Below are 17,065 nucleotides of genomic sequence, written 5' to 3'. Positions count from 1 at the left end.
AAGTGCCACAACACCAAACTAAGAAAATCCATCTTAGCGCTCCTGTTGGAATTCTTCTGTTTTGTATGAAGAATTACATCAAATCACAAAAGCAGAATACCTTTGCAGTCCAATGCAGGTGTTCACCAGGGAGGCAAGAGACTTACATTCAGTGAATACTTACTTTTTTCTAAAAAGCAGGGCAAGCCTGAGGAGACCCAGCACGAACCATAGAATCGCCTAGGTTGGAAGGGACCTTTCAGATTATCTAGTCCAACCACCAAGCTAACCCATTTCCCAGGACAGCACTCAGGTATAGCAGGCTAGGGGTTGTCCAGGTGGAGAAACAGGTGAGAAAAAAAATCTTGGGATACTAAAGAAAAAAGATTTCTCATATAGCTTGACCCTGATGTTAAAAAGGTAGTATGCCAAAAAAAAAAAGAATTATTTTAAATAATTTCCTTTATTCAGAACTACTATATATAGTTTGTCCCTAACTCCTGGGTTAAGTAATGCAAAACTTTGGCTTAGGACATGAGTTTAATAGGTGGTCTCCAAAATAAGGGATAATGTCACCGGTTACACGGCAGGAAAACTGGCCATTAACCCACTGCCTGGTTGAGTAAAATGGAAATTGGACTGCCTGCTCCAGAAAATAGAAAGGTTATATTGCCTGGGAGATGAAGTTGATCTTAAATTCACCTGAGTGGGCAGTGCCTCGCATCTGGAATCTGACTGCCCAGATAATCACCTGGACAGTTATACACACAGCTGGGCGCCAACACGGGGTCTTGGCAGGCTTTGAATTAGACCATTGTTGGATTAAACACTCTGCAGTTTGGTAAAATCCACTAAATACATTCATGACACTCAGCACCTGGGATCACAACAAAGTGTGTGTGTGTGCCCATGTGTGTGTGCCCACAAACTAAATGACCTCACGCGCTGGTCCCAGAAACAGCGAGCTGCATCAGCGCGGGCCTCACATGGGGAAAAAGCAGAGGGGAGAGCAAGCCCAGGAATCGCTTTCTGCCAACGACTGCTAACAGGAAACGTCAGAACTTGGCAATGTCAAGAAATCAGAAGCACTGCAGAAAGTATTTTCTTTGTTGCTTTTGAAGTGCCCTGGATACAATCAATCATACCAAAAAAACTCCTATATTTTGGTTCAATGTGGAAAGGGCTATTTGCATTTCAATATGTTCAACTTATCCTGCCAATAAAAACATGGAATCATGAAGAAGAGATCAGGCCACTGGAGTGAAAAACAAGAGATGACATCCTGCAGACCTTTCAGATAAAACAGCTCCTTGCTTGTAACATTTCTGTTGACGTCCCAATATTTCTGAATGATTGGGTTTTCAAATGAGATCAGTCAGCATGCAAATGAGGAAACAGGATCAAGACATCTCCCGTATCTGATTGGATAGAGAAATTATCAAAAGACCCTTTTTTCATATCAAATTTCCATCACAAAAGGTCAAACTTTCAACTCCCATTACTTTTGCTAACTGCATTTCACTGTGCCTGCCAGCTCATTGCTGCTGCTGTTTTCAGAGGAAAAAAGAGAAGTAACAAACGATTACATCTTCTCCCACATCTGTCATACAGGATGGACAAACATTTTCTAATCTTATTCTATTTTTCTCTACAGCCCTCAAAATCCTTGCAGCCAAAACATCACTTCCAACCCGATTAGCTATTCCCAGGTCGGTTTTACTTTTCTTACTGTTTCTCTTCTTATTTTCTAGCCTACAGACTGACAAGAGCACCGGCTGCATCGCCAGAATGTTTTGTTCTACAATTTGGCCATTCAAAATACTTTTTGATGCGTGCTTTTCTGAAATTTATTTCCTTGTGTTGTCTGGCTGGACAGACGCCTAAATACTCAAGTAATGGATGTTCCAGAAAAACAAAAGACAGAGAGCGAGCATCATTTCCCCTCAAAGCCTCACATAGCCGTATTTTCCCTTGCAGTCCACCCCTGACAACGCCTGGCCTTCTGGAGATTTTGATCCATTCCTCTAGTGGACATCTGATCACGGCCCGAGACCCCAAGTCTTTGCCAGAAGATTTACACCCTTGTGTCCAGAGGAGCAGCTCAGCACCCCCAGGTCTCATCCACGGCTCTTCTAGCTTTAAAGCTGAATTTTGGAGCAGCAGAGACAGCAAGTGGGGCAAGCACAAGGAGGTGAAGACATTAGTAAAAAGTGCAGGACTCAATGTATTTGTTGCTACTGGTCCCATAACAATTCTCTCTCAACATTATTATCATTGCAACATATATAACCCATCCGATTATTACCTAGAGATTTCTGCTCTTCTGATTTTCTCTGTTCTTCTTATTACTCAACAACTAAATGTTTCACAAAGCCATTTCCTACAGAAATATTTATGTTCCCAAATGTTTATTGGCCCCTCTATCATGATCAAGCTTTTACGAGCACTCTGTACAGAACTCTGAATTAAATACATAATTCCTGATCTATCAGATCTTGGCTTGATACTGGGTTTGTCTATTTTATACAGCAAGGCACTGTAGTGAACTACAGAACACCTTACGGAAAAACTAATTTATACAGTAAAGATATTTCTATCCAACACTGACTGTGTGGGTTAGTGATTATAGAAAGCTAATGAGGACCAGGAGGATGTAGGGTTTAAATTCCAACAAAGGCACTTATTCATTGTGTTAGGTTTCCTGAACAACCTTTTTAGGTAATTTCTACGCAAGTACAGACATTAGGTCCTGTGCCACCACGTGCTGGAAGGAGATGGAAGATGCTCCTTGTAAATGTTACACAAACGCTTCTCCCTCACTCGCTCCACATCACGCAGGTGCTCACAGCCCCACAGAGCAATTCGCCCTCCATCGCTGGTAACTGGTTGGACTCTATTCTTGCTGGCAGCCATGGGTCAGAACCAGTAAAGAGAGCAGACAGCTAGCTGGCTCCAGGAGCTGTCCTCCCAGAGTGCTTCCTTCGTCTTTGACTTTTCATTTTTCTTCTCTTCTTCTTCTGACCAAAAGTGCCAGGGGTGATTTGTGAATATCTGCATGTATCTAGTAAACGAAAATTTTGGCGTCTTTACCACATCAGATCAAGACAATGTTCTCAGCCCCTCTGTACCCAACAAATGCCAGTCGCAGCATGCAGGGAGACTTTGTGCATGTAAGTTTTCCAACATCAAAATAACGGTGATTGTATTTTATCTATAGGTCTCTGCTCTTCACAAATCTATTACTATCGAAACACAAATCACCAGGCCACCTAAATGGATAAAAGGTAATTCTCCAAAAGGTTAAAATTAGTAATGTTCTCTTTTTTCCTGGCACAAGTCTGGTCAAAGGTTGTTCCAGGGTATCTTAGCCACTAGGTAAGGTCTGGAGTTCACATGATTTAATAATGGTCTTTTCAATATAGCTAAAAACATCTGCTGACTGGAAGCTATATTTGACATTCAGATACAGTCAGAACTCAGGTGTGGGTTCTAACGATGAGTAACCGCGGAGCGAGTTCCTCAATCTTGGATTGATCGCACAGGCAACTTTTAAACAGTGATTTTTTTCATCTAAAAGATACTACAGTTCAAACAAGACTCTCTCTGAATCTGTTGTGAATTACAATGTGTTTGGAATTAACCAGACAGAACCCGACGTTTAATCAAAAAGAAAAAGACGGATTTTTATTCTTGGAACTGTTTTAAATAAAAAAAGATTTCTGTTCCTGAAAAGGCCTAACAACTTTGCATAACTTTGTACCTAGAAATAAATTGAAGGTAAGGGCACTCACCTTCACTTGCAGTTTGTACATACCAGGAAAATGTGAAAAGCCGAATGTTTATAGTTATTTTCTCCCTAATATAACACAGAATCCCGCCTAACACCATAATGAAAAAAACCCTTTTACAAAATCAAATCATCTGGCTCTTTCAAGGGCAAAACTCCGCAATTATATAACAATTAAGGATTTTCAAAATACACAAATTCACTGGCACAGCCGTACTTCATGCACCATGTAAGAATTAGGAACATTTAGAAAGATCAGACATTCACAGCACATTTTTGCAAGGGCAGGGAGGAACCCAGAACAGGTTTTTGTGTAGGCTCCCGGTAAGGAGCTTACACTGCCATTACCATAAATCACCCCAGAATATCAGCAGTGATACAGCATCTTTCATTAAAAAAAATACTGCGGCTTCTTTCAGAAGGACTGCCACTTGCCATTTCTTTTAGGTAATCAGATAGCCGTTAATTAATAAACCTGTCAGGTGAATCATCCTGCTCCGGTCATCATTATCCATTCTGTAACAGAATCCTGCTATCATCACCGCTATCCACCCCATAGCTTCCAGCTCAATTAACTTAATGCTATGCAAATGAGAGGCTCTCCTCATCATTAGCTTATAGCCCACAAATGTTAATAACATAATTGGGCCTTCAACAGGGTAATTAGACACGATTTCTTCCATTAGTCTTACAAGGCTAATTATTGTTGATAGGAGAGAGGGGATGAGTCCCAGTGCTGCATGCAAAGAGGGGCATCTGGTTAAAGCAAATATAGACAAAACATCAACAAGGTAAAACAACAGTTCAGATCTATAGCAGGGTCAGGTAGGGGTGGGGGGAAGGAGGACAGCAGGAGCAGAAACTTAGGAACTGCTGGAGAAATTCTCTACCAGGCAGGAACTAAAAACAAATATTCAGCCTGAATATGGAGCTCTCCTATACTTAGCAGTAAAACAACATGACGCTTAATAAATCAGAGGAAGCTACTCTCCAGTTTTTGCAGATGGGACAATTTGGAAGCTGTACTGATCAAACTTCCTATGTTTGCAATGCAAATACACAGCCAAAGAAGGACACAGAAGAGACTTTAAGAAATTAATCTGTTCCTAGTTCTCCCATGTCATTATGTCTGAGCTTCTCTCCCACCGTCGTTGGTTTTACTGTGTTTTATTGGATAATTTTTCTGAGGAACAGCTACTTACCGTAAGAATTACAGAATCGGAATACAAGGATTCTTTAATAATCACTGAGCAAAACGCATTTCAGGTATTAATGGAAAGTTAATAAAAATCCGGATTCAGTATAATGGACTGGCATTTTAAACAAAAAAATGGCAGCAAGTTTTCAAGCTGAGATATATTTTGAATGGTGGAATGGAAGCCAAGGGCTTGCTCCTACACCAGTTAATTCTACGCAGTCTCATCCATGGAGGGTAGAAATGTACAACTGGAGTCAGAATTCTGTGAGGAAACAGTACTTTTAAAAGGAGAAAGTAAGCTTTACGAAAATACGGCAAATTTACCATACCAAACACTTAGCTTTGGCAGTTCAGTGTTTTACTGCAAATACTGCTAAGGAAAATATATGCCAATCTGAAGAGTCCAAAGAACTCAAGGGGTTGAAAACCCACGTGATTTCTTTATTTTGTTTCTGTTTTCTTTAACTTTGGGGCACATTCATGGCCAATACAAATCCTTCAATTCCACCGCAAGTATGTCAGGAGGAACTCTTCCTATATACTTGGCCTGAAAATCTGCTTAAATTGCGTTCACAAAAGTAGCAGCACTTTCTAGAAGGTTAAATAAAATAACTGGTTTTTAACCTGCTGCACCCTTGACCTTTGGTCAGTTATAGCAAAAGAACAGACTGTCCTCTGGATCACTCACTCAACGTATACCAGTGGGATATCAATCAGCATTCATATCAGAACAATATTAGACTACATTTTTTAAAAAAAAAATCATTTTTATCATGTGCAAAGCATGATAGCAGTCTTACTGAGCGCAGAAATGCAGCACATGCTCAAAAAGGATAACATTTAAAAGCCTCTGTGGGACAGATAAAAGCCTTACTCAAAATGTATTTCAAGCCTTACAAAGGACAGAGTTCTGTAATACAGAATTTTGTAAACGTAATGTATTTAGGGACGGAAAACATGATCCTTATGCAGCACAAAACCACTGGGTCACCACTTGCACCTGAGCCAAAGGAAGCCAACTCAAGTGATGGTGATGAACACATTTACGTGACTGCAGGTGATCCAGACCAATAGAATTAGATCCAGTGCATCTGTCAGACACGAGGGATCAGTCCCACATCCTTCCTGCAGAATAAGCTACGACAGTATTCAGCTCCGCTCTCTTAAATTGCCCTGCACTGGCTGAATTTACTTACTAGAAAATTCTGAGCAAATATCTTGTCCGAAGGCAAACAGCAGTAAATCCACTGACGTTTTAATGAAGGTTACACTTTCTAATCCTCATGGTAATGACAAACCAGTCCCCATTCAATATGCAATAGTACTTGACAGTTTTAATCACCCAAGCCGTATTATATTTGCTACAGACTGATGCACTTGTCTTCCCAGATCTTCAGCTTGGAGAACCTAAGCAAGAGCAGCGTAATGCCTGTTCTGGCTGTGGTTTCCAGTATGGGCCCGTTTTGCCAGCCACACCAGCTCTGAGCGATGGGTCACTCTGGGATTAGTCTCAAAACCAAGGAGGCTAGTAAATCAGAACACAGCTGGCACAATCTCGTCCTAAGTTTTTACTCCAGAACCCCTGAATTCTGGTAATCGTGGAGTTCAAAGGTAATGCACAGTTGTAATGTAGTTCCTCTAAAAGTACTGCCCCTGTGCTCTCAGTATCAGACAGCAAATGCAGTGACAGGCTTTCATAAACTCAGTTTTAACCTGTACAGATGTCAGGGTGACCTTTCTACATTTACTCAGAATAACGTTCAGCCAACTTTTGCTACTACACTGCTGAAGTAAATGGCAAGAGATCAACACAATTTGAGCTACCTGACAACACTGGTCAGCTCTCCTTTTCCTGTTGCGCTTTCTCAGACGCTGTCTCCATCCACAGTTCTCACACATGCAAAACTCTCATTAGTTTTATCTATATGCGTTCTTTTACCCAGTGCAAATTAAAATGCTACCACACCATTGTATTTTAGGTTTTCCTCCCTCAGTTACTTTTCAATTTTTTTTTCTGGTTCCAATCAGATCTTGAAACCAGTATCTTCCTTACAAAAAGCTCCAAAATCCTATAAAATCAGACTTGTGTGTATATGGTTCTTATTTTTGTGTGAACCACTGAGGAAATTAAGGTAAAATTGTGAAAATGGCTGCTTTAGTCCCTGAAGAACTCTTCAGAATCGACAAAGCACATCACGTTTTACCCTGCTGAGATCAATCAGTGTTACATTCCATGAAACGCACTGACGGCGCAGGACTGCGTGCAGCTACATCTTTCCTGCATACCAGTCTTAGCAGAAGTGTTCGTTAAAAGTGACTCTATACCAGACAGCCCCAGAGAAGAGCTGCAGGACGGCCCCCAGGTTCAGTGCTACAGCACTCAAACGGCACCTTGAATACTGCTGGAGCCCAACCCAGAGAGTCAGTCACAGAGCACAAGATGAACAGGGCGCAAACTGGGAGACCCGAAGGAACCCGGCTCTGCGAGTTCCGTGAGCTCTCAGGGATGCTCGTAGGTTTTTATTCACACATTTTCATCACCAAAGCAAAAAGACTTCAGAGGGGAAAAGCACAGGTTAGATCACTTGACTACTATTTAAATGGTAACACTTTGATTTCCCATGACTGTTTTGTTTCATTCCTTAAACAAAAGTTGTGTCTCAGGTGAATGCCCTGAACAGAGATTAGTACCATGAAGTTGTCATTGTGAATTAGGATGTTACAACCCTGGTTCTTCTTGCAGGCAGTTCTCAGATCTCCTCTCAGAACAACATATTTTCCCCTGACAAGAGGGAAATGTGCAACTTCCCCACACTGACCACAGATACCCTTCATCTCAGCTTCCTGAGAAATACGGGAAAGGTTTTCACTACAAATGTGTGAGAGCTTGGCTAGTTGGTTCAGTAAAAACCTTCGGTTTCTTCTACAAACTACAGACAATGTCAAATAATAATACCCATAGTAAACGGTTTTTCTCTGTAGGGATGCAAGCCAGTCCTTTGCCCTGAAGTGGCTGACACCACGTAAGGGCACAGGACTCTTGTGCAGCCGACCGAATCAGGCCTTTGGGATCTTGACTCTTTCTGCAATGTTGCCTGATGTAGCTAGCTCCTTCCAAACTGCAGAGTCGAGTATTCAAACAGAAAGTTTCCTGTAATGTTGAATTTGACATCGTTCAAAGTTCTTTGACTCTTCAAGATTCAAATACTACCCAATGCCACCTACCCAAAGTCACCTCGTTCAAATTGCTGCTGCCACACAGGCATCTAATTTTGGCAGCCAAAGGAGGAGCTAGGAGCTCTACCTTGCAAGTGTGGATACTTCATGGCACTTCGTGAAGAAGCACCGAAAGCATTAAGGCCAAAGCTTTCACAGTTTGACTGTATCTGTTCCCATGTGGAGAAAGCAGAGACGTTGCCGGTTTGGTTTGCCTTGTCTAAACCTTGCTGCCGTTGCCAAAGACCTGAAAAGTAGCCCAGACTCCACTGCCTTCAGAGTTCTCTCTCTCTCCATTTAGGTATTGAGTTCAGAAAGGCAACCTTGTAACCGGTGGCATCTTCCGAGAAAAATGGTTTCAACATAAGGGCAATCAGGATAGAAAACCTTCAGGTTTCCTAACATCTCATTATTTGTGAAAGGTTGCTACTGCAGAAAAATATCCCTCCTTTCAGCAGCAAAAAGAACTAAATGACATGGTTTTGGGTCCTTAAAAAATAAAAATATTGACTTAGAAGTAGAAGCTTTTCTTCTCTCTCTTCCTGGAGACTTAGGAAGCTTGCTGAGATCAGAGATCTCCTTAATTGCTGTATCCACGACTTCACCAAACAAACTCCAGCCATCAAAAGGAGCTTCTATGAGGTAACTTCTAAAAATAATACCTGCCTCCCACAACTGAAGCCAAATATACCTCCTATTCTTGTTGAAGCAGAATAAGAAACAAGACACGATGCTTGTGACAGCAAATGCAACATCCTACAGAAAGCCCATGGACGGATTTTAAATCTGCATTTGATGTTTTGCTGTTGTTGCCTCAAGATGCACATTAACGCCTTTCCCCAGGATAGAAAGGCTCTTTTGGTACCAATATAGGTCAGGCAGAATGTGCAGAGAAGTGACAATCTTTTTATTGTAATCATCCAATTTTCTATCTATTGGATTATTTAATAGCAATAGCTTCTATTTGGATTAGTGTTATGTTATGTGGGAAGAGAGAGCACAATGTACTAAGGACAAGAGGGAGAATGGAGAATAAGGATTTCCCACCTACGGCCAAACCTCAGAAACTGGGTAAGGAGCTGCTTCCATCAGATTTGTGTGGGGCAAAAGACTGCATGTGTGTGGCTTTTTGCACTCCACGTGGAGAATTCATTGTCACTGTTAAGTAGCCCATGGATGTGACTGCTTAGTGGAGCCTTCATGCCAGAGCAATGTATACGCTTTTACGCACAGCTGTTACACATACAGTAGTGGGAGCTTCCCAGATATATTCTGCCCATTATAGAGTGCTCAGCGATGCCTCTTGCAATAGAGGCAATTCAAGAAACAAAGGTAAATGACTTAATTAAAATCTTGTCAATGAATGGGGTAAGTCTCAAAACACTTGCATCAAGAAATAACACAATGACTGAATTACTGTAGCTTGGAAAAAGGGGTAGCAACTGTGGATTAAACTGATCCCACTCGCCCAGCGAAGCAGAGTCCAGGTGAGAGAAAGAGTTGTTAATTTTGCCCAGTAAGCAAAATCTGTAGCGGGTTTTCTTTGGGAAAAAAACTTGTAATTTTTATCACTTGGCCAGGGTGTTCTGCTGCTTCAGAGCGTGGCTACGTGTGTACTCGATGTACAGTCAGCATAGCTGAGAGGGTGAGCGCCGCCACTGGGGCGGGGAAGAAAAATAATTATTCATCACCTAAAACACACTTTCCAAAATACATTTCTATTTCATAAGCATACCATTGACCTCAAGAAGATCCGGCGCCTTTAGCTCCCACTGTCTTGCCCCTTGGTTTTTACTGAACTGGTCAGTCCGTTTGACTTTGAAGATGTGAGGGAGGAGGATGAGACTAGCTGAGACGGGAGCACTGATGTGCAAAGTGATAATAAAAAGGAAACCAATTAGCATTAGTGAAGACAACAGTCAGTAAACCAGCAGCCATATAATGGCTCTGGTAAGAGCGAGCTGCTTTCTAATCAGAAGAGACAAAAAATGAGAATAATTGAAACATAGAATTGGTCTGCCTATTATTTTTACTACTTTCTTTATAAATTAAGCTAAATCCTACATAGGTCACTTGGACTTTTCCTGCTGTTTGTCCCTCTCCCTGGTGCAAGCAAATTTTACTGTACTGATTTAGTACCTTGATTACCACATCATTTTTCTGTTTTTTTTTTTTTTCCCCTGAAAATGAGGAGAAAATAAGTAGATATAATTATAACATTTCTTCTTTGTTACTCATCAGATTTTTGTATGCCATCAATTAAAAACACATCTATTATAAATACACAATATCCATCATTTAAATTAGGCCAAAGTTTTAAAAACGCCCTGTAAGATTTTTCCATGTCAGAATAATTCAATCACTATTATGTTTCCTTGACGCAACTATTTTGGGACTTAGCTTGTTCCTTGATAGGATTTTAATTAAGTCATTTACATTTAATTTCCAAATATGTAGCTGTTACAGAAGGCATCAAGGCAATGAAAAGACAAAAAGAAACCTGACGACAGCCAATGTTTAACAAAAATATTTCCGATATAAAAATGGATCTGAGGAATACATATTCAGTGATAAGTATTCCAGTCCATGCCTGGTAAACTCTCAGATAATGGCAGCATGGTAGGGTCACTGGGGTTCTATTAGCTCAATTAATGAGGAGTAAGATAAGGCTAACACCTAGCTCTTCAAACGGCTAAAAAATAGAGCTGATAGTAATGGAGTTATTAACCTTCGCCAGCCATTGAATTTTGCTGCTGATTCAAACTCCATTTCCTAGTTCAGGCCTCCATTAATAGGCTGTTTATTATCCCTAATCCACACTGGGATCAGCTGCAGAAATAGGAAAGCCCCATGTAAAGACCAAATAGTTAAAAAAAATATATAATCTTTTTTTTCCATTCTGATTTTTCCCTTTTCAACATATTCAGATTCTACCTTAGACATTAGGAACTTCATTATCCTAAACTGTTTGAATATAGGTTCTTAGCAGTGTGATGAAAAAGAAGCTTTAAATATATTATGTAAAAAGATGACATAATTGGGGATACAGCTACATCGTTTTGAAGGCCAATAAAGCACTCCTGGAAAACTTGCATTTGAGAAGAAAGTGCTGTTTATTTTCTCTATTGGGAAATAAAAAAACTTTAATATTGGAAAAATGGGTATTTGAAATATGTTATATATGTATTGTTAGGTCAATCCTCAGGTTCATCCCTCCCCTGCCCAGCTTTGTCTTTCCACTCGTATTGTTTGTAGATGCTGCTTTAATGTAATTAATCAATACTGAAATGTAAAACAATCGACCCCGGATTCAGATCAGATGGAAAAAAAACCCAAAGGAAATGATGGAATAGAGGAACTGGAAATCCCAGGACACACTTTGCAGTAGAGCCCATTGGCACAGATGGAAGGGCTTGCTTCATCGGCTCGGGAACTCTAACACAAACCCGGCTACAACTGGAACTACGGAGGTCTTGAGTTCGAGGGTCTTTAGGCTCCTTGCTGAGGTTGCACATGCTCAATTGAGATTTGTGACACTTTGTCATTTTTCAGTATATTTTCAATGAAAGACACCCTGTATAGTTACCATAGTTTACACACACAAGACATTCTTCCAAAATCTATCACAATGACATTTAACAGCATAACAGCAATGACGAGTAACGGAGTTAAGATCAAAATAAAAAAATGTTTCTGGCAATATCACACAGCGCTATCCTCAAAACCGAATGCAGTTCTGGTTGTCCCACCTTACAAAAGAAACAGATAGAATAACTAGAGAAGGTAGAGAACAGGGGTCAGGATGATCAGAAGAGTGAAATGACTTTGGGGAAAGGGAAGGATAACCAGATCAAGGTTCTTTGCCTGGGAAAGAGATGACTGAACAGGCATATACAAGAGGCTTATAAAATCGGGAACGTTAGGAAAGCGTGAACAGAGAAGGTTTATAATTGAGTTTCATAGAAGAAAGAAGCCTGCAAAAATCACTGTGAAGTATTCTCATACAACATCCAGTGAAAAAGTAAAACCCGTTTCCATACAATTTGGTGGAGGCCAGAAGTACAGCGTGTTGAAATAGAGACTATGAAGTCAAGGAAAATGGGCTATTAGACAGTTGTCCAGATAACCCTCTGGCTCAGGGAATCCTTAAACTGCTGATTGCCTTAAGCTGGCCTGCAACCAGCAGACAGCTGGTCATGAACCAGCTGAAGCTAACGACAAGAGATATGTAACAGATGACACTGTTGCTGCTGAATCTTATTTTAACTGTAAGTTTGAGAGAGAGCAGAAGAGGATAAGAAAGATTTTGCTAGATATTAGAGTTTTCTGTGTACTATCCATGACTATACCGTATATTTCCTGTTGTTGCTCAAGCATTAACAATACAAAAGGCTAAAATACCTATTTGTACTCATTTGGATGAGAAACTGAATTCAGCCCTTTGCCTTAGTAGTTCTGAGCTTCAGACGCCAACCTGTAATCGTGTTTGGATTCCCACTTACCGTAAGCACTACGTGGTTAATGGCGTTCTTTTACTAGATAGCTGAGAGACCACTAATAGATTCAGGTTCTTATTTGCCCTAAAGGCTGCCACAGTTCAATAGGATTAGGATCCTGTCCACTTAAGCAGTAACCGCTTCATGAGGAGGAACACAGAAAGCAATACACGTCTTCTCCGAGTACAGAAAGAGCAGTTCTTTGGTAGACAGGTTTTGTCTGATACAGAAAGATTTTCATGTACCAGTCTGTAGGAAAGCCTTTGCTCTACTGCAAATTCCAATTTAAAGAAAACCCTGTACCTTACTTTTTCAGTGGAAAATGAATTATTTTCTTTTTTGTTCCAGGGCAGTTCTTTGGATGCAGTGGCTGATGCTGTATGAGTTTTTTTATTATTACATTTTAACAAACTTTATAGCCCATTTTGTTTGTTTTCAAATAACTTTATTTTCCTTCTTTTCTACCATCAATTACTAGGTTTGTTTTTCTTTTCATAAGATGGAGGAGTCGGGAGACTGATCCTGCTCAATGCTGTATAATTTAGTATTATGTGTACTAGCTTTATGAGGTGGGAGTCAGATAAAACATAGTATTTGAACACTAACCATTTTATTAGCTCTAAGGAATAGATTTATGACTTGACAAGCAGACAATAACTCTGTGTTCTGATCAGCCAAAGAGGTCTACTTTGAGTTCAAAACACAGACTAACATACTCTTTCACAAATAATTTTGTTTACTGATGTGACTAGATTTTAATAATAAACTTGATATATATGTAAATTTATTTTAATCTAATTTCATCAACAGAGCCCTCCTAAAAATGAGACTTTGTAGATTGTTCTGTGTCTGATTTATAGATTTCTGCATCCTATTCCCAGACTGATTTCAAGGCTATAATTCTATCAGGTTTTTCTCCTGATGTCAGAAACACCACCTCTGCAGATAGTGTTTTATAACTAGCATCACAACCGAAACTGAATTACTGCCCTGCTATCCTATGCTGCAATATGTCCTTTTGTTTATAATCACCCTCTCTCCCTTGTACACCTACTACTTCAGTTTCATGGAAAATACCAGCTCCAAAATCAATCAGGTAGCGTGATGTCTGGTTTTGTCCCTTACTTCAACCCCTGTATAAAATAGGGGACAAATTCTTAACTCAGACACGAATGTGCAGAGCTCTTTAATGAAAACGGAAGCTGAGCAAATGGATCAGTGCCAAATTTCCACACGTACGATTTTATGATGAGTTGCTCTTCCCCACTTGATGAGGTCTTGATCTTCCTGTAAAGGAGCACGTGGCACACATTTGAGCATCCACACTGATCTCAGCTACTCGGATACATTTTTAGGGACTCAGGACCTACCTTCTAAATGCACATGAAGAATAATCCACGGGAACTGTTATTTAACTGAATCTAGCATGTTTCAAGATTCTTTGTCCATTTTTCCATTAAATGGATTCCTGTTTAAGATGTATCTTGTCTTACTTTTAGTAAACAAAGCTACTGCTATTTTCACATACTTTAATTTTTAAACCTTGATGGCATGACTGCTAGCTCCCCCCCTTTTCACTCTCCTCTTTTCTCTCTCCAACTCAGTCTTCCCCTTTTACATCTTTCCACTGTACGCTGTACGAGGAGCGGGGGATGGACTGACTCCCACCTCATACAGCAAGAGCAACTTTACCAACGTAAACACTTCTGTGGGTAATATACCTTTTCCATCACTAGTTTTTAGACAAGAAAAAGCTTCCTGGAAGCATAAAGACTACGAATTTCCAACACATGCCTCTGGAGTGGCCATGGTGTCAGCCAGTGGTATGGACCGAACCAGGAACCGCTGGAGGGGAATGGAGAAGCCTCTCAGCTTTGATGAGTACAACAGCATTTCAAATCCTCACCACCCTTGGATCAGCTGTAAAGAGTAACTCCATTTTATTTGCCTGGCATTCATAACAATTCTCTTTTGATGCTCCTTTCTCTTATATTACATTTCTGAACACTTCATTATAGCTCAAATAAAATATAATTCTCATGTTGTTTTTAATTATTTCACAAAACCCAAAAGTCTCATAATGAGCTCTTCTAAATACTAATATATTTCCATGATATTATGCCGATGCTAAAGAAAGAAGATGCAGATCCCCCCTCCTGCTGCAAATAAAATACACCTTCTGATATAATCCAAACTTTAATCCATTTCTTATGGTTTGCCTTTAGAGGCAACTCAAACAAATAACCAGAAGAACAAACCCCTCTCTCTCCCACAGTTTGGCCATCTGGAGGATTTGTAAGGCCAATGCTCTATTTCCTACACTCCAGGAGCAAGACCCCTTTTTACAGTTAAGGAAGGAGTAAATAAATAAGACGCAACAGCCTATGCAATGTCAATAAAGACCTGTATCTTTCCATAAACAAATTTTTCACATATGTAATGTCGTGATTGCTAAATTTATAGCTTACCTGTTTGGAATAATATGCGATTTCTGCAGCTGTTCTCCCTGCTCTACGTCTCTTGGGAAGCCATAAAGCACCCAACCGTTGGTCACGCAGTCTAGCGTGTTTAGGCGTTCTGCCAGGATCTTCATAACAAGGTTGTCTGGAACTGCAAAGGATTAAAAAGATGACATTTATTTTGTATGCTGAGTCCACAATTAGGGAGGATACAAACTACTTTTTCTGGTTGGACTGCTACAAGAAGTAAAACACAAAGAATTACTCCTGTTTATGATTGATAGATTTTGGAGAGAGGAGTTATTGTTGACTTTGCACATTTACTGTGCTATCATGAAACCCCCAAACTCACAAGGAACTGTGGGACTAAAGCAAAGTATTTGGTAAAAACTGACGCCTACATAATTTTGCAATGTCCTTTTTCTCTCAGCCATATTGGGCTGACGTCACGATGAAGTGTGACTTAATCTTACCAAAATGCAAAAAATAATGACCTGAGTTGTGTAAAAGAAATCCTTAAACAGGAAAGAAATTTCTGCAGCATTCTGTATTTAACTTAGCAGATTATAATGGTTCTGCCACAGCAGGCTAGATGCGATATTTCTGCTATTTGCCCAAAGGCTTGAAGCTTTTATAACCGAAAATAAATTTCCAAAATGTATTTCAACTACTGTAATTACTGCATTGATGACTCCCTAATTTCAGAGACAGAAGTTCTCTTTCCTCTATTATTATTATTTTTCTTTAAGTCAAGAGAGCATATCAGCAAGGTGCTGACTGGGATTCTTATTACAATGCAGCTTTTAAAATTCTATTTAATGGGACACAGTGGTAAGGAGGTCTCCTGCATATTTTCACTACAGCCTTCATAAAGTAAAATATTTCAATTGAGATACTTAAACTTGTGTATCTCGTATTTTTTTTCCCTTTTTACAGAAAAATTAAATGATTGGGTTCAGTAAGAGCGACTACAAATTTTGCAAGGACTCTCGCAACGCAGCGGGTTTAGTGTCAAATATGCACAAAGAAAGGTCAGCAAAACCACCTCAAGCTACTTCCCCAAAAAGCAGCCAAAACAATTTTCCAGAAGCAATGAGAGTCCCTTCTCGTTATTTGTACAGTATGTCTAATACACTGTTGCCTCTACTGGAAACAAGCAATAAAAAACGCTACATAAATCCACACCGTGGAATGTTGATGTTCTGATACTCACCCTGCCATTGCATCTGCATACAAAAATACAACAACAAGTGCTCGTAGGAGAGCGTATGCGTCAGGTTTCTAACAATGCGATTCGCTTTAGGAGTAGCTGACAGCAACGCGACCATATTTTAGTGAAGTATATTATTATCAGTGCACATTTATACCCCAGGTACAAGCAGGTTTTAAACTGCAATAATAGAATCTATTTGCTTCCTGAAATTTAGCGTTTCCTAAAGACTTACACCTCTGTCATGAAATTCATTGCTTCTCCTTTAAGTAATCAAATTACCGAGTTTACAGAATTGCACTCAGGATTCAATGTACCAGCAAAAAGGGAGGAAAACCGCAGGGAATTAATTAGAAAACAGATTAGTGTATTAATTGAGGATACCCACTTCACATTATAAAAAAACAAGTTAAGGAGAGTAATATTCTCCATCTGCTAAAAGAAAAATGGAATGGAATAAAACCAGACACTTCTCAGAGAGCAAAATAACAATGCAAAACCAGGCATTCTGTTAAAAATGGGATTCATAAAATTAACTATACAACAGTGCAGCAACAGCAGGCAGAAGTGTTATTAGACAGATGATACTTATCTAAGACCCGAGCTGCAGGCAGGCATAGAGGGGATAACGGGAGAATTTCCGTGCTCTTGCAGGGCACTTCTCCCTACTCTCCAGGTTACAAGAACTAATACAAAACCAAGACATCCTGGTCAGAAGAA

The 17,065-nt window shown here is 39.9% G+C and overlaps 1 protein-coding gene across 11 annotated transcripts in view; it reads right to left on the bottom strand.

Annotated features, from left to right (window-relative positions):
• The window catches only part of AK8 (adenylate kinase 8), a 75,513-nt gene that overhangs the window by 14,617 nt on the left and 43,831 nt on the right, over positions 1 to 17,065 (bottom strand). For all 11 annotated transcript variants that reach the window (XM_074608306.1, XM_074608310.1, XM_074608313.1 and 8 more), the window contains one exon: positions 15,145 to 15,286. In XM_074608306.1, the coding sequence (XP_074464407.1) occupies positions 15,145 to 15,286 (142 nt within the window). The remainder of the gene's footprint in view (positions 1 to 15,144; positions 15,287 to 17,065) is intronic.

This window comes from Larus michahellis, chromosome 15, assembly GCF_964199755.1.
Source record: "Larus michahellis chromosome 15, bLarMic1.1, whole genome shotgun sequence".
NCBI classification, from domain to species: domain Eukaryota; kingdom Metazoa; phylum Chordata; class Aves; order Charadriiformes; family Laridae; genus Larus; species Larus michahellis.
Note: the sequence above shows the minus strand (reverse complement) of the source record. Positions and strands in the feature narration are given on the sequence as shown.